This window comes from Balaenoptera acutorostrata, chromosome 6 (genome assembly GCF_949987535.1).
Source record: "Balaenoptera acutorostrata chromosome 6, mBalAcu1.1, whole genome shotgun sequence".
NCBI lineage: Eukaryota > Metazoa > Chordata > Mammalia > Artiodactyla > Balaenopteridae > Balaenoptera > Balaenoptera acutorostrata.
In genome coordinates, this window is record NC_080069.1 from 78,410,300 (window position 1) to 78,435,112 (window position 24,813).

The window sequence follows — 24,813 nt, forward strand, 5'->3', positions numbered from 1 at the left end:
AACAGTATTGTGAAGGGAGACTGGAAAACAAATTTACCAAATCCTGTAAGAGAAAGTTCTTGATCCCTGAAATCCCAGACCAACCCCTGGAACTTCGCTCCAATGCGGTCCTGTCAGGTGGGGCATGACTGTGCAAGAAAGAGTGACAGAAAGCCTTGGAAAAGAGAATGAGATGAGAGGGACACTTGCGGGAAACAGGTCTAGGAAAGGCTGAGTAAAAGAAGGCTCTGGAAAATTGGAAGGAATTCAGAAATATAAATAGGACTAGGATAGCTAATGTTAATCGATCACTTCCCATGTGCCAAGCACTATTTCAAGTGCTTTAAATTCATTAAACTCATTTAATGCTTTCTTCCACCTTAGGAATTCCTATTTTCCACGTAAGGAAACCAAGGCAGAGAGAGGTAATGTAGTTTGCCCAAAGATCACGTAATTTCCGAAGAACCTCATCATTGAAAAGCTCAGCAAAACAGATGAGTTGGCAGATGTAAGGTTTGTTTAGAATTGGAAAGGGGGAAAATGAGAATAGAGATGAAATCTGAGTTTATGTGCATTTATAATGATGTTATTGAGGTTTTAAGGTCTAAAAGCTTTGGTATCATTTTAGAAAGTATTTCTTAAACTCTGATCTCTGTTTTATGCACCTTAAAAAATTAAACCGACTGTACTAGAAAATAAGTCATAAGAGACAACGATGTCTTTTGTTTGGATGAGAGGCAGTCTCAAGCTTGAAAGGGCGTGTAGTTCTTCTACCAGAGTTGCAATAGTTTTTGGTTACTCAATTTTGCTTGTCTCTTCCCTCCGCCTTGCCCCAACGACCAATATATTCTAGCGATAATAAAGACGGACACTGAAACAGTGGGAGAAAAATAATAGAGTTTAGGGGCTAGCTATAGAAGGTAATTTCTCAGACACTATAAAATCCTTGCTTATTTGGTTTGCAACCAGGAAACTTAGTTAATAACCATCATTTTCCAACTCCTCTTGCAAGTGCAAATCCAATACAATTCTTCAGTGAGGCACAGTAAAAAGAAAATGCAAAGGCATTTGAAAAAGCTCACCCATTTAGATTTAATTACATACATAACTGGTGTCCTCCCAAGTGTGAAAATGCTGTAACCAATAAATCAGACAATAAAATGGTATCTGAGCAGAACAGATTTGTAGAGAAGATGTGTGAGCAATCAAAATTCACTGACTTGCACTGGGCATTTTTACCCAGAAAAGTTCTTATATGCAAGAGTAAATTCCTGCTCTTGGAATCTTGCCTCCTTTTGAACATGAAGGTCAGTTAGTTTCCCTAGAGGGTGTTCTTGTGTAATGACTTTTAAGTGAACAGGAGACTTTAATCTTAAAATCATCTCTATGTGTTAAAGAATCACTAGATCTGTGTTTGTATGTTAGATTTTAAGGACCATCTCATTTGTCTACTACTGTTTCTCACATGTTTAATTAATAACTACTAAATGAAGCTTAATTCAGTAGAAAGAATATTTCATACTAGATGTCCCTGGAGACTCACATATAAGGAAGACTGCAAACTTCTGCAAACCAAATTTTCAAAAAAAGTGACATGCAGACTACCAAAATATCTTCCCAGGTAGTATAGAAAAAAAAAAAAAAAAGACTCCTATGATAGTAAGGGTATAATTCAATCATTGCCAATGGTTTTGATCTTTATGAAATGAATGCATTTTTAAATGTACTTACTTTGGATTGAAATTTCTTGTGAATGACAGAGTAAGAAAGTTGGCAAAACTGGAGTCTTGTTATCTTTTGGGCATAACTTTGCCAAGTGCAAAATTTTTGGAGGGTATAGTCTCATCGCATTTTTCATATTCCCATTTGGAATAAAATCAAACCGACAAAAAATATTTTCCCTTTTAATAAAACCTTGTGAAAATAATAACACACTTTGTAGCTGTTGGTCAACCATGTTAAAGGCACAATCTGATCTCTACAGACACTTTCCTATGGAAAATAGGCAGTCAGCTGAACAACTTCCTCATTTGTTGTGCTTATGAAAATGAAAATGTAACAGACTTTAGGATTTCAAAAGCATCCATGGTCGCAAGTAAGGAAACAATTTAATAATAGCAGGACTTTATCATTAACGTATAATGCTCTTGGTTTTTCATTGGTTAATTTAGACAGGAAAATGGCTCTCTCCCTGAGTGGGAATAGTTCCTTTCTTACCTTCCTTTCTGCATCACACCACAAAGCTCACTTTTTAAATGATTTTGGTTAGATCGGTTTTGTTTGTTTTATTTGTTTTTCTGGGAGTTCTAGGCTCTGGCTAGAAAGCAGGAATGTAACAGTGTGAAACAGGCAAAGTTCAGAGATAGTCTTGATCGACTCAAATAGGATCCATTTCCTCCTTCTCCCTAGCTGTGGATTTTTAAATCTGGGTCTGGCTCCTTCTCTTGTTTCTGTAAATATTTATCAGCTAACAATTACATACTGGCTCCAATGGTAGCGAATTTGGCTGAAGAAATAAATAAGAATGCTTTCTTTCCCCAAATATGCTAAATAACACAAGTCCCATGAATTTTTTTGTAACTGGAGTTTTCTTCATCCAATTATCAGACTGAGGTCTTTCGATTTTGACACTCATTTGACATATATAAAAATCATGTTACTTCACTATGCTCTGTTTCTCTCTCTCTCTCTCTTTTTTTTCCTTTTTAAAAAAAATTCCCATTTGTTTGTCTGTCTCCAGTAAGTTTCTCTAGTAAGTATCTGCCTCTCTTATCACACATGCTAGGCTCTGCTGAAAGTTAATAGAACTGCTTAGTAAAGTCCCCTGAATCCTGGCACAAGAACCTTTTACAACGAAGAGAATTCCTTTCACTCAGAAATATTTCAAGAAATAAATTTATGAAAAGTTGCCTGATACGATTTAGAATTCATTATTTGATCAAGACACTACACCCAGACCGGCATTTTGCAAGCCTTTTATTTTTATATTTGCAAAGGGCTCTTTACACAAGTTTACTTAAATTGACCTTTTGTGCTTTAAATAAACGTAGTTTTTATAAAATTGAGGCAAAGCAGCAAATAGAAGTTGTACTAACCTTAGTATATTGAAACTTCAAATTGGTGAGTGGGACAGGTACATCTGGCATGGCTGAGGACGACATTTCTGGTTCAGCTCCTGGAACACAGGTGACAGGCTCAGCGATTTGGTTCTGATAGAGCACTTGGCTTTATTTGTTCCTTTTTATCTGCATGGGCTAAGGTTTATTTGCATACTGGGATATGATTGGATGAACAAACTGGGAGCAAAAAGAAAACGACACTACTTATTTGTAACACCTAGGGCAGGAAGCCCTTGACTTTAAACTTAAATCCTTCAGAAACCAGTGCTACAGCATTGAAGCTGCATCTGGAGAGAGGGCACTATTTGCAGACGAATTAATTTACAAAGCCGAAACCTGTGATAAGGGTACGAAGCACAGCTGCTCTGGCCACTAAGGCCAGTTATTATTTTTTTGGCTTTTCATGCTTTTTATGCTGCTGTGAAACTTTCTGTTCTCTGACAGACTTGGAATCAGAGAATTCAAGGATTGAAAAATAATCTCAAAGGGCACTTGTTCTCCGCAGAGGCTGGTGAGTCGAGGACCCTGGCCAGGTGTCTTTCGGACAGTGCAGTCAGAGAATCAGTCCATGTCCCAGAAAAGCAGGGTGCTGTTTGTGGAAGAAAGGCCCTCTATAGAGACCCTACCCCAAGTCAGCTTATACAAAATCATACCAATCAAATGTATTTTCAGTGCTTGGTAAGTAGAACTACTAGGATTTCAGGAGCTCTAAATTATCTTTATTTAAATTATCATTATCTTTATTTAAATTACCTTTATCTAAATTATCTTTTATATATGGGAACAGAAAAGTTAGCAGGATTTTTTTAGAGAACTCGGACTGTGCTGTCACACAGTCACCACAATAGCAATATGGCAATACCGTCTGCTAAAACTCGTTTAAAATGAAAGTAACCTCTGGTTTTGGAAGTTGGCTGGTATTTATCAATCACTGATGCAGGCAATTGTACCAAGAGTGAATTTAAACAGGACTCCCAAGTAATACAAGTTCTTAAAATGAAATTAATGTTTCAAATTGGGAACATTCTAAAAGGACAATTTTTAACTGTACTACTCCCATTTTAAGTACAATCGTTTATTTTATTGAAACTCTAGCAAAAGCTACAGTCAGAACAGGATGGAAAACTTTGGATGCTCTTAACTGGTTACTAAGAATTAAGAACAGCAATTATTTTTTCCAGTGAAAAATGCCAGCTCCCCCAAATACGAGATTTAGGTAGGGAAGCTAAGGCTTATTGAGTAGTTACTCCAAATCAGGTGCAGAAGCCTTACTTTCTCTTTCCTTCCTCACCGGGTTTCCCATTTTACTGACGTAGAGTAAGTAGCTTGCTTATGAACACAAATCTAATAGGTACAAGAATTTCACTGGCCTGAATTTCATTTCAGGGCAGTCGGACACTAAAACCCTGGCTCTTATTCCAATTTATTCTCCTTGCCCTCCTCTCCATAAGAGAATTCCCAGATGGGCTTGAGAATCGGCTGTTTTGGTTCTCTAAGTGAGTAGTCACTCCTCACAGGCACTCAAGCTTAGCCTTTTATTCACCTAAGATGGGGGTCAGCAAACTTTTTCTGTAAAGAGATAATATTTTCCACTTTCTAGGCCAGATAGTTTCTGTTGTAATTTACTCAACCCTGCATGAAACAAACTACAGGCAGTCAATACATTAAGGGGTGTAGGGTGTTTTGCAATACAATTCTATTTACAAAAACAGGAGGCAGGCCAGATTTGACTGATAGGCAGGCCCCTAGATTCTAAGAGAACCATCCCCAAGGTCCTTGCCTTCCCTGTGCTTCACTCTTGAAGACCAGACAGAAACTTCTGTGCTATTTCATCATTTTTGTCTCTCTCTCCCTCTCTTTCTCTCACTCTCAATTTCATTCTTTTTGGAAAATCTAATTGTTTTCTCTCTTAAGAATGTGTTTCGAATTAAATGCACTATTACTCAATAGCTGTTACATAACTTGCAGAGTGTTGCTCTGGCCAGGCCCAGACAGCTGTGTCTTGCTACTTTCTTCTTCTCTCAGCTTTGCAGGTGTTTGTGGAGTCAAACACTTGTCCAGGCAGTGAAAGCTCAAAGCTTCATAACACACTTGGTGTGTCATCTCAATATTTTATGCTCATCCTTAATCATATTCTATTGAATCATTACATAAGAACAGGTGCCTTTATGCCAGATATTACTGAATGTAGGTAAAAGGAACAGCTTTGGAAACAGGTTACCACACCTGCACATTAAATTTTAACAAATATTTACCAAGTATCTTCTGTGAGTAAAGCATTACGATTAGAGTATCAGGAACTCTCCAACCTTAATCTTACTTGAAGGGCAGATCTCTTCTGTCCAGAAACCACAGGGCCTGAGATCTCTATTTCTGAAGTAAGTATCATCCTGCCCTTAGAATTTGTCTTGTAGAATAGTATATTCTTAGGAGTGGTTGCATGGGTAAAAGGCCTAGGAGATCACTTTCCTCCCTTACAAAGTGGCTTTGGTGAGAACACAGGGCCCAAGAAGCCCCACTTCAAGACTGGACCCAAGCGTGTATATTTTTATATACAATATATATTTGTATATTTTGCCAGGATTATGCAGCAGAGGAGGGGCTGGAACTTGAATTTGGGATCAATAGATGAAGGATGTTTAATCTTCCTTTCTTTCTTAGGGACAAGCTAAGTTACACACACACACACACACACACACACACACACATACACACACACACACACACACACACACACGGCAGTGGGGGGATGGGGAGAGGAGCATAATTTATTTTTATTTTGAATCTGACTTCTTCCAGTCCTTTGTGAAAGCTGTCATTATACCAAGAAATATATAGACCAGGTCTTCAACCATTGCTGAAACTGCTGTCTCATTTTATAGGGAATCTCTCTAAAACTCCATTCAAGCCTTAGTCACTGAAAAGCTAATGGAGCCTAACCTTCTCCCACCCACATGAGTAATTGAAATAAAGACCATTTATATTTAACAAACTTAATTGTATGGTAAAATAAAACATAGCTGATTTTCACATTTTCTGATTTCAAAATCCAGGATCAATTTGTTGAACTTCTTTTGCTCAGTGACATCTGCCATCCCCGACACTTCATTGTCACCTTCAGCATGACTGGGTGAGTCTGCCAGGCGGTTAACCCAGCAATGGATATATCCCTTTGCTTTTGATCACTGCAATTTCAACAGACACCACATGGGCTTATGTGCCTATTTGGGTTTTAATAATTTGGAAAAAGTGGATCTTGTATGTGATAAGAGAATATGTGCTCAGTTGGCAAGTTGCTATTAAAAATGGAGGTGGAGGGCTTCCCTGGTGGCGCAGTGGTTGAGAATCCGCCTGCCAATGCAGGGGACACGGGTTCGAGCCCTGGTCTGGGAGGATCCCACATGCCACGGAGCAACTAGGCCCGTGAGCCACAATTACTGAGCCTGCGCATCTGGAGCCTGTGCTCCGCCTCAAGAGAGGCCACGATAGTGAGAGGCCCGCGCACCGCGTTGAAGAGTGGCCCCCGCTTGCCACAACTAGAGAAAGCCCTCGCACAGAAACGAAGACCCAACACAGCCATAAATAAATAAATAAATAAATAAATAAATAAATATTAAAAAAAAAATGGAGGTGGAAAGAGAGTTCGAGTATGTGAACATATGTGTTTGTGGGCTAATTTCTGTTCATCTGACAATCTTTTCCAATTGGCGATATTCTTTTGCCTCTGATTTCCCCTGCTCCTCACATATCCTATCATTGGTTTCTCTTTGTCCTGTGTTACTAGGATGGCAGATGTCCCTCTTACCTGATACAATGAGGACACTAACTAATCAGTAGGGTCACTAAAAGAAATAGTAGATTAAATCCTCTATAAGACAATTATTTCACTTTAGATAGGTTTTGCTAAACTTCATGGGCCAAAACCATTTCTTAGAACTGGGTCTGCTGCTAGAGTTTGAAATAACCTTGCATAAATAATGTTCACATTGTTTTTGTTTCCTCAGAGTGCAGAAAGAATTTTAAAGACATTAAAGACATCTGTGAGCAATCTGAATGTAGAGTACTTTGAGATTTTTATGCATTTTTAATTTTTTTTACAATTGTCTTATGCACAGATTATTATTATTGTGCCAGTGTGTTTAATAATTTGACAAGATTGAGTGTTTGCATAACACTCAGTTTTGTTTTCATAGAAATCACTTTCCCTTTCCTCCTAATAAATCAACAACTTAAATAACATTTAATTTAATCATGCGGTTGAACTACTAGGTTCATGTGAATGATAAGATTTTGGAGCAAAGAGATTTGACTATTGCTAAGCAGACAAGATTGTGCCCAAAACTGAGTATATGTAGACATGAGTGTCAGTACTAATTTTTTTCTCTTTTAATTAATTAATTAATTAATTTTTTAAAATGTTGTTATGCAGCTATGTTTTATGCATTTATTTTTTTAATTAGTTTTTTTTTAAACTTTTTTGAATCTTCTCTTTATGTTATGTAGCTGTGTTTTTTTTTTAATTTATTTATTGTATTTATTCATTTTTTTTTGGCTGCGTTGCGTCTTCATAGCTGCGTATGGGCTTTCTCTAGTTGTGGAGAGCGGGGGCTACTCTTCATTGCAGTGCGCGGGCTTCTCACAGCGGTGGCTTCTCTTGTTGCAGAGCACAGGCTCTAGGCGCACAGGCTTCAGTAGTTGTGGCATGCAGCCTCAGTAGTTGTGGCTCGTGGGCTCTAGAGCGCAGGCTCAGTAGTTGTGGTGCACAGGCTTAGTTGCTCCCTGGCATGTGGGATCTTCCCGGACCAGGGCTCAAACTTGCGCCCCCTGCACTGGCAGGCGGACTCCTAACCGCTGCGCCACCAGGGCAGCCCCTAATTTATTTTTTATTAAAAATTTTTTTTAAGTCAAATACACCATGTATAGAAAACTGCAAAAATCATAACTTTTTTTTTATAACATCTCAACAAACAGTCATGAAAGGAACAAAACAAAATAACCACCACCGGGGTCAAAGAATTGAACAATATTAGAACCCCATAGCCCACTTTGTACATCCTCTCTGTCACTATCCCCTTCTTCCTCACCCCAGATGACTAGTGTCTTAACTTCTAATGCCACACATTCTTTTTTCCCTGATTTTGAACCTGTAAGCAAATCATACAGTCAGAATATTTTTACAAAGGAAATTCAGAGGTGCAAGTTAATCTGGCAAGTGAGTTAAATCGTGGTTGTAGGTAAAGAAAGTTTCTCAGGGAGTACTCTCCACCCAAATATCCTCCAATAAATATAAATTATAAGTGCAAAATACGCAGCAACAAGTTAGCATTTTTAAGAGTCAAGGGGCACTTTTTTTATCCCAATCCCGGCACATGTAAGGGTGCAGAGAAATGACCCTTTTCCTATAGCGTTTCTCAGAGCTTAGTAACACTTGGCAAATTGTATTAAAATATTAAAAACATTTAACCCTTGATCTGGTTATTCTAATTCTAGAAATTTCTTTTAAGGAAACAAATAAATATGTGTAAATTATGAACAAGTATCTTTAAAAGAATATCATTTATGAAATTAAAAAAATACCAGATGGTTAGATAAATCATAGGTTAGTGAAAAAAGTAAACAAATACTTGAGGAACTTTTGTGATATTTTGTAAATTAGTAAAAAAAAAGCAGGTTATAAACCCGTGTGCCTTCTGTAGGCATGCTAAGAAATTGTGCTTCACTCTTAGTATTTGGCCGAAATCTGCAATTTGCCTTTGACCTCGGCCTCAGCATTTGGAAAGCTAAATAGCTGAATTTTGACTTCAGTGTCATTTCTGGCATTTTGAATTTATGCATGATAAAAACAATCATGTGATTTCTTTGGTTATATTTTATAGAAATTTCCCAGGCTGAATAATGACTCCTAAAGATATCTCTGGAAGCCGTGAATGTTACCTTATATAGCAAAAGAAAGTTTGCAGATATGATTTAGTTAAGGATCTTGAGATGGTTGATTATTTTGGATTATCAGGGTGGGCCTTAAATGTAGTCACAAGTATCCTTGTAAGAGGGAGGCAAAGGAGATTTGACCACAGAAACAGAAGGCAGTTTGACCACTGAAGCAGCTAGCTTTGACAACCAAGGGGCTAGGAGCCAAGGAATGCAAGGAATGCAGCTCTAGAAGCTGGAAAATACAAGGAAATGGATTCTCCCCCTGAGCCTCTGGAGGGAGCTGGCTCTGCCCACCCCTTTGATATTGACCAGTGAAACTGATTTCAGCCCTATGACCTCTAGAATTGTAAGCGAATGAATGTGTGCTGTGTTAAACCACCAAGTTTATGGTAATTTGTTACGTCAGTCATGGGCACCCAATACAATAATCAATGTAAGCAGGAGTTCAGGGTTGCCAAATAGTATCTGCTGTCATTGGTCATGCCCTCTGCATGTTTTTCTAGTTTATTGTTAAAATCTAAATATTCACGTTCAAATAAAGGGAAGCCTCCCTCCCATCTGTACCTGGAATAAAAACTTCTCAGGTGCTGACAGCTTGAAATCCTTCCAGTTTCCGTTGTAGTATAAATGGATATTCATTCAATTGCAAAAGTAAGATGCAATAGAAAATGATGTTTGTGAAAGCCTTTAATTTTTAAAAATGATCATTTTAGCTAGACAATATCAAACTTGGTTTGCATTTGCTTGCTTGGATTCGTTCCCACACACATATGTACCCAGATCTATAACTACAATCCAAACTTATCTTCCAGGCTCTGGCTTACATTCCAGCTGCTTGTTGGGTACCTGAGCTACATGTCACACCTAGTCAGGTAGCTGGGTTTGAAAATTGAGAGCCTGCATATTAGTTTACGTGGACCATGCAGTATAATTTTAAAAAAATAGAAACATTTACATAAAAACCAGATTTTAACTTGACCATCAGAAGACCAGAAGAGTGTTTTAGCCTGCCTGCCCATTGGAATTCACCTAGGGAATTCAAAACAAAACAAAACAAAAGAGATTCCGATTCAGTAACAGTGGTTTGAGCCCAGCTATTGGTATGCATTTGAAATTCCTCAGGTAATTCTAACGTGTGGTCAGCTGTCAGAACCGCTGAAGCAGCTCTGGCTCTACTTCCTCATGGTGCTCAAAGTTGGAGTGACATCCACGTCACCTGGAAATTTTAGAAATGCTAATTCTCAGGCTCCATCTCAGAACAACTGAATCAGAATCTTTGGAGCTAGGGCCCAGCAATCTGTGCTTTAAGGAACCCATCAGGTGATTCTGAGTCAAAGTCAAGTTTGAGGACCACTGCACTGCGACATAGACCCAGCCCATCTCTAGTATTTAGTTCAGCCTATTTTCACTCAATTAGGTTAACTACCTAGTCTCTTAGCTCATATTTTAAGACCCCTGATTGAACTCATTATCATTTTTCAAAATCAAACCTTTTTCTTGAATTTTCTCTTTCTGCTTATAACAAAACAACACCGACGAAAATTCAGGCATCTGTGATTCCTTGCCTTTTTCCTGTAAAACTATTAATTTTATTTATTGAAATAATTATTACTTTCAACTTTCCAGTGTCCTGGCATTTTAGGTCTGGGTTTTAAAGAACACATAGCTGTCATATTTTTTAATCCAATCTCAGAGTCTTTGCTTTTAACACGTATGTTTATTCCATTTCTATCTATTTCTATTTATTGTGATGACTGATGTACTTTGTGCTTTCTGTTTGTCCTTTTATCAGTTAGGATTAGGTTTGGTTGCCCATCAGGGAAAATCCAAAATAAATACTCAAAATGGAAATGGATTTCTCTTTCACATAAACAGACATCGTAAATTGCTCGTCCAGGGCAGGCATAGTGGCAGAGTTGAAAGATACAGAGGTTCCTTTCAGCTTACTGCCCCAGTATCCCTGAACTATGACTCTTGGCTTCCTGGTAAGAGAAGGCTGCCAGAATTCCAACCATTGCATTCATATCCCAGGATTCAGAATGGAGAAAGGGGAGGAAAAATGACAAAGGACTAGGGTCCACTGCATTTTGAGGAGGTTTCCCTTGAAGCTTAGAGCTCAGTGATCAGAGTTTAGTCACATATCCACACTTAGCTGTAAGGAAAAATAAAGACTGTACACTTTTTCTGGGCAGCCAGGCTCATAGTTCAAAATCAGTAATTGTAGTATTAAGAAGAGAGAACTATTGTAGAGGTAACTGCATACTCCTTTTCTTCTTACCTCTCTTCTCTTGTATTGATTTCAATTTCTCTATTCCTCCATTTCCACCTCTTTTTTTGTTTGGAAGAAATGCTTTCTATTTTTATTAGTCAACCTATAAATTTTAATGCACTTCCCTCATTTAAAGCTCTAAACTTCCCTCTAAGCATGTCTTTAGCAGCGTTTACAAGTTTGGAAATAGTATTTTCATTTTCAGGCAATTAAAAATACTTTCTAATTTCCATTGTGATATCTTCCTTGACTCATGGTTTATTTTGGTGTGCATTTCTTAATTTTTCTATTGGTTGGCGATAAACAGCCCCCAAGTCTTTGCAGCTTACATTAGTAAGGCTATATTTTTGTGTGCTTACAAATTTAGCATTGCTTTATCTTCCTTGTGAATTGAACTTTTTATCACTGTAAGATGTCCCTGCTCATCTTTATGCATTTTGCCTTTAAGTTTCCTTTGTCTGATAAATTATACCCACAGTAGCTTTTCTTTAGGTTGGAATTTGCATAATATATATTCTTCCATCTTCTTACTTACAATCTCTGTGTCTATATGTATTGCACATCTCTTTAAACGACCCATTGTTGGGTTTTATTCATTTGTGCAGTTTTACAGATTTTCTATTTTAATTTGATCACTTATTTTATTGACATGTAATATAATGTATTGATAAATTTATGTTTAAAAATTCTATCATCTTACTAAATACTTTTGTTTTACTTGCTCTATTTTTCTTTTCTTACCTTTTTAAAAAATTGCTTTAAAATTAATTAAGATATTAGTTTTAAAATTAAACTAAACTATGTTAATTTTTCATTTAGTGTACATTCATTTACATTAATTTAAAAATTATTTATTCTCCCTATTATTTTGGGAATTTTATATTGGGTTTATTATTTTAATAATAGATCAAAGTCTAAAATTAATTTGTACCTTTACTCTTTTCCTTGGCTAATCTAAATACTTAGAACACTTTAAACTTGTTTACATCTCTCCCCATATACATGTCATTGCTGGTGGATGTTTATTTAAATGTTTGTGTCTGCATGTTAATATTACTGGATATTCTGTTTTCCACTTCAGATCCATTTCATCTCTTTGCCTCATGGTACGGCTCTCTTGCCCTCTGGTTTCTGGTTTTGTTCAGCCAATAGGAAAGGGAGGGAGGTGCTGACAGGAGAATGGAGTGTAGCAGGAGAGAAAGGCCAGGATACATGCTCCCTTGCTTCTCTCATGGCTGGCTGGCATTCTGGCAGGGTTCTGGCAGGGCTGACTCTTCCTCCTATGACTATGGACCTTGTTGAATGTCCCTCACTATAGAGTGTTGGCTTTATTCACTGGGCTCTGAAAATACCATTTCCACCTCCTGTCTCTTCAGGCTTTCAGGAGTGGTCACTGCTTCTCACCTGTGCAAGCTCTAGGTTCTTCAGTACCCCTTGTGGATTGTCTACCCTTCTGTAAAAAATTCCTTCATTATATCATTTACAGAACTCCAGCCAGGTATGCCTTTTGTTTTTGCTGTGACCCTGATATTATTCCTGTAGAATTTCAGATACATCTTTTTGTTTTGTTTAATTGTATAATTAGTTATGTATAATAACATAATAAGCGCTAGCAAACCACTACACAAAACAAAGTACTTTGAAGATAACCTACATGTATACTTGCAGTCCTTCATTCCATTGCTCTGTCCCCTCTCTCCTACCCGGATGAGAAAATTATGAAACCTGTGTTTATTATTCTCCTGATTGACTTCCACTGTATCTCTATGTATTCCAGAAAATGGTATGCATGTGTTTGTGTGTGTGTATGTGTATACATTTTAGTCAGTTCTAACTTTATTTTTTTCTTATTTAAATGTTTTTTGTTTTGTTTTGTTTTTTGGCCATGCTGCTTGTAGGATTGAACCCAGGCCACAGCGGTGAAAGCACCGAATCTTAACCACCAGACCATCAGGGAACTCCCTTAAATGTTATAGCTAGGATTCGTTCATATTGTTGCTTGTCACGTAGTTTCTTTATTTTGACCGCTGGGTACTATACTTTTCTGATAATAGTTTATTCATCCAGTCTTTGATAATGGGTTTTGGGGGGCTTTGCTATTATGAATAGTGCTTCTATGAACATTTTTGTATACATTTCTATTGGCTGTATATCTAGAATCAAATTTGATATTTCTTAAGGAAGAGGAATGTTAAACTTTGGGATATAATGTCACAGTGATTGTATCAATTTGCACTTCTATCTCCAATGGAAAAATGACCCTGTGGATCCATATTCTTCAGCATTTGAGTATCAGGCTTTTTAATTTTTAATAATCAAAGAGATACAAGGTGGTATTGCACTGCAATCTTGATTTGTTCTTCTTTTGTCACTAAGTATCTTGAATACCTCATCATATGTTTATTGGTTAGTTTTGTTTTTGTAAAAGCCTATTCACATGCTTTGCACAGTTTTCTTGTATTGTCTGTGTATTTTAAAATTATTTTGTAATGTTTAAAAATATATACTTGATTCTAATCCTTAATCATATTACTAATGTCTTTTCTCAGTTTTGAATCTCTAAATTTTAATTTACATACAGTATCTTTTTAATGATCAAAGTATTCTTAATTTTAATACAATTAAATTTATCAATCTTTTATTTTTACAGTCAATGTTGTTTTTTGTGCTTTTTAAAAGAAAACTAATCAAATAACACAGACCAAAGATATACTGTCATCTTTTCCTACTAAGAACTTTAAATTGTATTTTTCCCTTTGAAGCTTATTTGGGAATGATTTTTGTGTATGGTGTGAAGTAAAGTTAGTGGGGTGTTGCAGCTGCCTCATACTAGCTCAGGAAACATGGCTGTTAATCTTTCAGGAATTCGAGAGGCAGGTGACTTTACACTGGTTACTCGAACTCAATCACGGGTGGAGTATTTGCATTACGGAAACTGTCAAGTGCTACAAACCAGTGCAAATCAGGGCCTTTTTTGTTTTGTTTTGTTTTTTTAGAGTTGGTTTACCAGTACAGCATTGAGTAGCAGTACTGATTAATCTTCTCTATGTGGATAAGCATTTTTTCAAGTTCCTTTTATTGAACATCTTGCTTTTCTCCAATAACTTGACATGCTATCTTGTCATAGAATAACATTTCATACAAATGCGTGTGTTTTGGGGGGGTTCTTTGTTTTATTTCTCTAGTCATTTTGCCCATCCAACTACCAATACCACATTGTCTTAATTAGTATGTCTAGCTTTGCAATAAGCACTAAATTTAGTAGAAAAAGATGATTCTCTCTGCTCTTTTTCTTTAGAAGAGTACCTGCTATTCTTGGCTTTATACTCTTCCATATATATTTTAGAATCTTTTTTACTTTATGTTTCATGAAAAGCCATGTGTTGAGATATTGATTGGAATTTGGAAAGAATTGACATCTTCATTGTATAAACATTTCTATCGATGAAATGGTATAGTTCCCCAGTGTATTTAGCAAATCCTTAATATTTCCTAATAAAGTTGAAAAATTCCCTGTTGAGATTTGTACTGATTTTGTTAGATTTATTCTTGAGTACTTGATTTTCAAATTTGTATTACACTGGCTAAGCCATCCAACACATTGTAGAATTTAAGTGATGTTAGTGGACATCCTCCTCTGTATCCTGATTTTAAAGGTAGCATTTCAAATGTTTTCCCATTTAGATTGGTTTTTGATAGTGGGTTGGTTTGTTTGTTTATATTTAGAAACTCTTTATTAGTTTAAAGAAGGTTCTTTTTATTCCTACTTTACTTAGAGGTTTTGTTTTATTATGAATGTGTTGAATTTCATAAAATAATTTTTTTCTATTACCTTAGATTTTCATGTTTTTTTTCTTTTTAATTCTGTATGTTGTCAGTTACATTTATGGATTTTTCTAATATTAAAAAATCTTTGCATACTAGAACTAAAGCTAAATTGGATTTGCACTTAATTACTTGCATTGTGAGTGAAAATATAAATACATCTAAAAATGTATGATAATAAAATTATCATATATTAACATCTGTTAGGCTCAGCAAAAACAGTACTTCAAGGGAAATTTTTATTCCTGAAACTTATATTGAAAAAATTCTTCAAATGAATGAAATAACTGCTCATTTTAAGGAGGTAGGAAATCCATAACAGTATATATCTAAAGAAAGTAGAAAGAGGGAACTAATAAAAGTAGAAAAGGCATGAATTAAGTTTTTTTAAAAAGACAAAACAGAGAAATTCAACAAAGCCAAAACTTGACTTTTTGAAAAATATAAGATGGAGCATACTTTGAAAGACTGAGCAATAAAAGAGAAAAAGGATACAAAACTATTTTGATAAAATGGGACATGCTTGCAGATAATGTAATAATTAAAATGAAAATTAAAAAAAAACCCACTTTCAACAGCTATGTGTCAACCTATCCAATTGTTCCAACACCATTTGTTGAAAAGACTATTCTTTTTCTACCAACTTGCCTTTGTGCCTCTGTGGAAAGTCAATTGTTCATGTATGTGGAGGTTTATTTCTGGACTCTATATTATTCCATTAATCTCTTTGTCTGTCTTTGTATCAATACCATGCTGTTATAATAGCTGTTACTTTATAATGAATCTTGAAATAAGGTAATGTTCGTCCTCCAATGTTGTGTTTTTCAAAGTTTTTCGGTTTATTCTAGATCCTTTCTATTTCCATGTGAATTTTAGAATCAGTTTGACAATTTCCACAAAAATGCCTTCTGGGATTTTAATTGGGATTGCATTGAATCTTCTTTCTTCTCCTTCAGGGACTCCAGCTATGTTTTATTAGATCATGTCTCTATTATTTAGTCATTTACTCACTCTTCTCTATTTTTCGTTAGTATTTTGTCTGTCTAGGTTTCATTATGGAAATTTTCTTCTATCCTAACTAGTTTACTAATTCTTCCTTCAACTGTGTCCAGTTGCTATTGAATAATTCACCTAGGTGGCATTTGATAATGGCCATTTTTAGTTCAAGTATTATTTTTTTGTTATTCTTTTTTTAGTTTTTGGATCTCTTCTGAAATTATTAGTCTTGTCTTTTAAATATAGATCTTTAAAAGTCTGTGTCTGATAATTTCAATATCCGAAGTCCCTGCATTGAGAAATGCATTTTGTCTGTTGATCCTTCTGGCTTTTGTTCATGCTGTCTTTTCTTCTTCTGACTGTGCTAGACATTATGTATTAGGCATTGGATTTAAAAATTTGTTTTCAAATAATTGAAGATTTATGATGATCTTATCTTCTTAAAAATATGTATATTTGCTATGACCTTTATTTCTATTAGACATATATTGGACCTTCTCATTCTAACCTCTGTGTTCTTGAAAATCTGTTTCATAATCCCCATATCTTGATTTCTCTGTGCTGCATCCTAGATAATTTCCTCAAATCTATACTCTATTTTACTCTCTATTCAGCTATTTTTAATCTGTTGTTTAGAGCATCAGTTGAGTTTTTAATTTCAATGACTGTTTTTTCTTTCTAGAGTTTTGATTCTTTTTAAAATTATTGTGCATTTTTTTTTAGTATTATCTTGTGTTGATTTAAATAAGATGAATATTCTCAAACCTTCATTTAACTGAAGAATTCAACAGAATCACAGATATATTGTGTCTTTATAAACAAATGGTAAAAAAGGAAAGTATAAAGTTCTTCTGGACTAACAACAAAACCTCAAATAATCTGTCAATTCAAATAGTATTTCTTGGGCAAACACGTAGAAGTTTGTTGAGGTTATATTTCACAAAACACAGCAACAACCGCCAAAATCTGAATGTCTTAAAAGGCTTATTTGTATAAATAACACTTCCAAGAATGTGTTATGAAATAGAGCAGGATTATTTATTTTTATACAAACCTCCATACTGGGAAAGAGAATCATATTGAGATGTTTTTGTAAATGATCTCAATTTACCACTTTATCAGAACTAAATTTAAGACATGACATTGCATCTGCTCCTCTGTATTGTAAGGGGAAGAAGAAACATTTTATTATTATCTTTCTGATATTCCTTTCATTAGCATTTGGGAGGGACTGCAGTTTCAAGTCTAAGTGATGTAACACAGACAAAGAGTAAACGCCTTTGTTTATGAAATCTCAAAGAAGGAAGAAATTTTTTTTACACCCACAGCCTAGACTAAGGAGCTGTTGACCATGCTGTTGCCTCCCCATCCAGTAATTCAAAGGGCATATTTTTCTATTACATTCTTTAGTGAATGTAAGCCATTCAGCCATGTGGGGTCTTAGTTCCTACCTCCTCTTCCTGCAACCTTGACTGCTCTCCTTACTTGGCTATTAAACCCTTTGGCTATCAAGGCAGCACATTCTCAAGAGCAGGAACAGTTTGTTTACCTCTCAATTTTAAGTTTCCTCTGTTCTTTTGGCTTCTGGAATTTTTTTCTTTTACTTTCTTATTGAGCCAAGTATGCATTCGACAGTTACTTATTATATTTTTATCTTGCATTTTCAGTTGTGTTTTAGAAGGAGAATTTCCCCATGATCTAGCCTGCTATAATGAGTGAAATGGAAATTATTTTTCCAAAAAGAGCACAGTCATTTAAAAAAAAACTAGTTCGTTCATAAGACTACTAGATTTTTACACTTGCTCATTTTTTGTTTGCACATATTTTTGAGAAACTTTTTTTAATAAATGGCAATCAATATAAGAAAATATTCATACCCTCTTATATATGGTATATATTGTTTATTATTAGTTACAAGCATAAAGGTGAATGTGTATAGAAACCTCTTTCCTGATTTGGAGCTTTTTTTTTTTTTTCAGTTTTTCCCTTTTATAGAAAATTTTAGTCAATTTATATTAAAATTACAAAATCATACAAGATCATATTAGTTTGTTATCTCTCCAATACTAAGTTTAATACTTGTACTTAGAGTTCCAGATTGAACCTAAACTCAAGCTAAAATCTACCAGTGTTGAGATATTTTGAATGTGTCCAGAATACTGATCATATTGACCCATCAGGAGCATTTTTAAAGGAAGGGCTAAGATCTTCCTGGGAATAACTCTAAGTGAGGATAGCACCAGAGAAACAAACTGAGGTCTATAGTAATGCTTTGATTGTCAGAGATGAGGGTTGAATCTGATCACAACTTGCCATTTGCTATTGAGATTTGCTCCTAACTCAGCACCCCTTCTCCCAAACATGGGTTTTCATCATAATGTAAGGAGAGAGTAGGCTGAAATTAATTAATAAAAAACTGTTAATTGATGACAAGTCATTCTCCCACAGACACAAAGAAATTCCAGGGGTGTTTAATTTATCTGTTACATGATAGAGAGAAATGCAAGAGTTAAGAGAGAGAGAAAGATTCTCCCCACAGTGGCTTTGGTACATGAATGAACCCAGAAAATACATCATCACTGGTATTTTTGAAGACTCCACTATGTCAGTCATGGCAGCAGAGACGTAGAGCCCATGCAATGCCCAGGAGGTAGGGTAGCCATGGAGACAGGAGAGCATTCAGGCAGCAGAGGGTTGTTATTGGCAGCTTAGTGACCACCAAGAGAGAGATTGTGTCCTTGGCTCTAAGATCAGCTTTTCTTTAGCTGTAAATGGCTGCAGCTGGGTGCTCTCAGATGACTTTATGGACAGCAAAAGCCTGGTAAGAACCCTCACTAAGAGGAACAGATCACGAAACGGGAAACAGATGAGACAGAATGTGAGCTGGTGGTTGCCAGGGCCTGGGGAGAAACTGATTAATGGGGAAGGAGTTTTACTTTGGAGTGATGGAAACGTTGTGGACCTAGATAAGCGTGGTGGCTGCAGCACATGTGAATGGACTAAATGTCACTGAACTGTTCCCTTTAAAATGGTTAATTTCATGTTGTAAAAATCTCACCTCAATAAATTATTTTAAAAATATACAGAGGAAGCAGATAGAAACTTATTACTGACCACATGTGACAACCCAAGGACTATACCAGTTAATGGATGATTCTTTGATGAGGCTGTAGACCTTGCAATACCATGGATACTAAAAGCCTGAGGAACTGTTTGTATTACTTTCAAACTGACCCAGGAATGGCTGCCCTGGGGAAATACGAGTTTCATGCCATTTAAAATATTTTGCTCCCATGTCCTATTGTTTCAGTTTCATTTCTTAGATATTGTGACAACATAAATAATGATTAGCATGTATTGGATAACACTTCAATATTCTAAAAGGATAAATTTGTATATTTTTCTTGTTGTTTCTGAAGGATAAAGAATGATTTGCCTCAAGCTCCCCCTCATTCAAAGAATAAAACAAGAGTCGGTATTAATCCAAAATCTTTCCTAAGTTGCTCTGATTAGTTTTGGAAAGGGTTTGTACAACAACCTGAGAATCGGGAATTCTTTTCTCTCTGAAGTCAGACTACTATGACTTTAAAGCACTGAACAGCAATTTAGAACGTGGAGTTTAAACATTTTAAAAACAAATGGTGTGTGAACATAGGAAATGGTTTCCCTCAGGCAATAGTGTCATGATTTGTCCTGAACCCAGATTTCAAAGCTTCCCTCTAAACCATTGGGGGTTGTTTCTTGCAGGATACAACTTTCCTAGGCAAAAAAGCAACGGCACACTTCTCTCCCTCATGTTCCTGTATGAAGACTAATTTTTTAAATAAGAGAGTCATGAACTCCCTAAGCAATTATAATCTCCTAACATTATCTGTGGGCGATGCAAACTGTTTCTCCAAAAAAAATGGACTTCAAAAGTTCAAAGTCCTAGAAGAACACTGGGAAGTTTACTGTGGATTAACTATTTGATTTTCTAAGAGATTTTTTTTCCCCAAGTATGAAGTTAGGTTTCCAATTCAGTCCCCAAATTGCAAAATTTCAAGAAGCACACAGCTAATGCCAAAAATTGTTTCTTTCTTTGGATTTTAAGAAGTACCAGCATACAGAGATTCCACTGTGTTCCATAGAATTGCAAGTTATTCATTCCTTACCACTTGACCCCAGTGTACCATTACACGGTATCAGAATTAACATTATGTAACTTTTTTATTTCAACTACCATTTGAGTGAGGACTGACCTTATAGATATTTTTTTATGTACCTCCATATCTGGGCTATCACTGATATGTGCATGAACAAGTTCTTTTACCCCAGTCAACATATAGAAAGAGACTAGTGGCATTCTCCCTCAAAAGTGTAAAATAGGAAATTCATAAAACTGAGTAAATTAAATCTTTCTTTGTAAATGTAGACTCAAGGACACAGAAACCTTGGTGTATCAAAGTCTCTTTTAGGCAGCTGGCTTAGAAAGGCATTTTGCTTAGTAAATCCATACTAAATCCTGTTGCAGTCTGGATTCATACCAGTGAAGTATCCAGTAGCTGATGATTCCATTTCATCTGCCTAGAATTCTACACTCCAGCATTTTAAACTGTTGGAATTCTGTTCATTATTCAAAATCAAACTTTCAGAAAATTACATTAGCCAAAACAAAAACAGCAACAATGACAACTGAAGTGATTATGAACCTAATTCTATTCTAAGTGCTTTATAAATCTAGATTGAAAGTACTATTTTCCCCATTGTATGGATGAAAAAACCAAGGTTTCGTGAGGTCAATAATATCCTCAGAGTCCTACTGTCTTCCTAGTCCTTCCCAACTCACCATTCCAAATCAATTTAGTCCCTACCTTCTTTGACTTGCCACCTCCTATAGAAATGTGTTAATACCTTGATATATCTCTTAATTTAGCTCCCATACATACGCTTGCTCATTCTTCCAGCAGCTTATAAATTGAGGAAATGGCCCATCTCACTCAGCTTTGTATCAGATGTGGTTCAGAGGGAAGTGCCTTGCACATAATAAAATATTTCATAATCATTTTAAAGTTTTGTAAATTATTGATATTGATGTTAGAGAAGTACTTTGATTTGGGTGTAGCCCACCCAGTATTCATCCTCTGAACAGCTAATGTTTTATTGCTCCCAGATTACCTGAGCAATGGTTCAACTTGAGTTGCCACAGATAAAATATTCATATTATAGTTAAGAACCAGAGTCCCCAACCAGCACACCTGGTCCAAAGAGTTTTCAGAAAGTCATCAGCACCATAGTTTCCATTCATGAGACTGTGGTTAACCCAGTTAATAAAACAAGAGACTTGGTGTTCCTCTTTGGTTAATATAGGAGGATACTTCCCATGAAACTTTGTTTATTTGCCTTCAGAGGCAAGGAGACCATGACCATGTCACTGGACCAGTATTCTTAATTTGTGGCAGCTTTGCATTGCCAGTTTTTGTTATCTTAGGTTGAGGTTAATTTGTTCTGTGACCACATTGTCATTCTGCCAACTTTATTTTCATGTTCTGAATAACTGAATATATAGAAGTTTCAGTGACTGGAAAAATATTACATTTCCCCCTCTCATCCCCAAGCGAAAGAGAGAAAAGATCTCTGCAGATCTCTCATAATGCAGTTTAAAAGTAGAAAACCCTGAAGAATTTTTATGGACTTCTTTTTCAAGCAAATACTATGAATAGGTTACCTTATCATCTCCACACTTGGAATCATATTATTTACATCTCTGCATCGATTGGGCTGGCATTCTTCTACTAGATAGAAAGCTACTACTCCTTGACAGAGAGAGAGAGAGGCTGCTACTTCTCTTCCAAAATCCATTACTCTCATCTTCCATAATAATAGGTTTGAGGCTGACATGTGAGTGCATGGCACAGTTCCAGAAGTTATGTGTGCCAGTGTTTGGTCTAGGACTCCAGGCATCGAGTATACCTCTTCTATCTCCTCTTTCCTTTTCTACCAGCAGGAAGCTAGATGAGGTGGGAATTCAGTCCTGACCAGAGGACTGAATTGTTTATAATTGTTTAGTCTTGCCCTGACAAATACATCTGTGACTGGATACCCCTGTTGTAAACTATTGTCATAACTACAGGAGTCATCAAAAGCAATTGAATACCCAAACACTCCAGTAGCAAAACTCAATCTCTCACCATTTATATTTTGGTCTTTTTAATTGAGTCAGTTATATCTACATCCACATGATGTAGAATTTTGTCAATTCATAGGGAGTATTTGGCCTTCTGTTCCAGATTTTCCACTATGATTACTAGAGATCAAAAAGTCTGCTATACTTAATCACAACTTGATATCAGGTTGGCAACCACTGGCATGAACACACTCTGGACTGTGTTATCTTGCATTTTAGCTTTAACTTTACGTACATGAATTCTGTAATTCTCTTCCATGATAGAGATCAAGAATCTTTTCATTGTTTCATTAAAATGTATTTTTAAAATTTTACCAAGCACTCTAATTTTTTTTTTTTTTTTTTACTTTCCTAATGTTTTGGTCCAGGGGTCAGCAAAATGTTTCCGTAAGGGTGAGATAGTAAATATTTTAGGCTTAACAGGCCATAGGCTTCTGCACAACTATTCACCTTCACTGTTGTAGAGCAAAAGCAGCTTATAGATTACACAGAAATGAAAGGATGTGACTGTGTTTCAATAAAACTTTATTTACAAAAATAGGTAGTCAAGCTGGATTTGGTCTACAGGTCATAGTATGTTGGCCTATGCCTTTGCCTATATACTAACAAGGATAGCCTGGATAATTATTTCAACTTCACCCTATCTGTGCCCTCCTGACCTTTAGCCCCATCTGTCTTGACAGTTTTTTATCCTGTCTTGGTCTGCTTTCCTCACTTTTGTTGCCAGGCTTCTAAAGACATCTGGAAAAAAGTGTATCCTGATTAGAGCCATTTCACATTTTTATTTTTAATATCTGCTCATTTCTCTGTTTGTCACTAGTCAACACTCTTTCCTCTTCCTACTCTAAACCTGCCATCAATTGTCCTAGATAATGACAAGCTGTTCTCCAAAGGGGTTGAACCAATTTACACGTCAGTAAGGAGTAACTGAGATTCTCATTGTTTCACATCCTTGCTGATATGGCAGACTTTTGATTTTTTGCCAGTTTAGTGGTTGTGAAACAGAGCCAGTGCATTCCACAGCTTCAAGGGGATGACACTCATATTTGAGTTCATAAGGATGGTGCTCCCTGGAGTAGAGCAGTGGGTGATCCGTGCAGCTGTATATAGCAACGCTGGAATGAAGCATATCTCAGTGTGATTGTAATGTAAAATTGCTTGATTATTAATGAGTTTGTTTAATGGCTAGTCATACTTCTTCATTTGTGAAGCATATATATTCATGACTTTCACCCAATTTTTAAATCTTCCGGTAGTCTGTATACTAGGGCTTTGTGGGTTATATGTGTTACATATATCTACTCTCAATTTGTGGCTTGTATTTTTACGCTTTTGAGGGTGTCTTTGGATGAACAGAAGTTTCTTATTTTCATGAAGTCAATTGTATCACTTTTCTTTTATGGTAAGTGCTTTTAATGTATGATTTAAGGAGTTATTCCTTGTTCTGAAGCCAGAAAAAAATTCTCCTAGATTATCTTCTAAAAGGTTGAAAATTTTACCTTTCACATTAAAGTTTTTTAACTAGCTGGAATTGATTTTGTCTGTGTGTCATACAGCATTATTTATTGAGTAGCTCCTTTTTTGTCCGTCTTTTAATCTCAGTCGTAAATTAAGTTTCAGTACATGCATTACTTTGTTTCTGTTTTCTTTGAGTCAACTTAGTCTTTGTCCAAATACACATTTTTCATTCACATAGTGTATATTCAATTTTACATACTGCTTCTTTGTTTCAGAAGTTAACTTATTTTCAATATTTCCACATTGTTTTATAACATTGTGCCTATATACCTTTTTGCAGCATTTTTGCTTATCCATTCCCTATTATTGGTCAGTTAAACTTTTTCCAATATATTGATACTACAGAGAATGTTATAATGGACATTTTATGTACATATCTTTTTCTTCTGCTGAATAATATCCTAAGGATATAATCCCAAGAGTAGGAATATTGAGTAAGAGGAATGATATTTTATGGTTTTAAATACCATAAGTTAAATATTGCCATACTCAATTCCAAAATCATGATTTCATTTTAACATTTTAATTTCCTGCCTCCAAGTTATTAGTAATGCAAAGGTACTTTGGTTTAGTTTCAGTAAGCATTTATTTGATTGCCCATGAGGCTAAATAAGTTTTCTTGAGTCTGTGTATTGTGCATGTCTCTTCATGAGTGGGCCTCCTGCGCATTCTCTTTATATTGAAGTCTTGGTGCTTTACATAAAAATTTGAATGTGCTCTTTATAGGTTACATATTTAGACTAGATACTGTATAACTTGATTTCTTTTTTAAAGTAACATTTATTTTAAGCGCCTACTTAGTCTGTTTTTTTCTTGTTATTTTTTTCATTCCATCATATTGGACAAATCACACAAGATCCTCTTCCAGCTGCATTTTGGCACAGAAGTGGCATCATCTCTCTGAAACAACATCACTTATACCTCTGGGAACTAGAGATTGAATTACGGCTCTGCTCAAGAGTTACCCGCAAAGACTGGCTTCAAAGATGAGGGTTTAAGTTTCTATCTCATTC

At 35.8% G+C, this 24,813-nt stretch overlaps 1 protein-coding gene across 1 annotated transcript in view; it reads right to left on the reverse strand.

Annotated features, from left to right (window-relative positions):
- Positions 1-3,205, reverse strand: part of ALDH1A1 (aldehyde dehydrogenase 1 family member A1) — a 54,554-nt gene extending 51,349 nt beyond the window's left edge. The window contains exon 1 of the mRNA XM_057549351.1: positions 3,075-3,205. Within this exon, the coding sequence (XP_057405334.1) occupies positions 3,075-3,140 (66 nt within the window). The 5' untranslated portion in view covers positions 3,141-3,205. The remainder of the gene's footprint in view (positions 1-3,074) is intronic.
- Between the last annotated feature and the right edge of the window lie 21,608 nt (positions 3,206-24,813).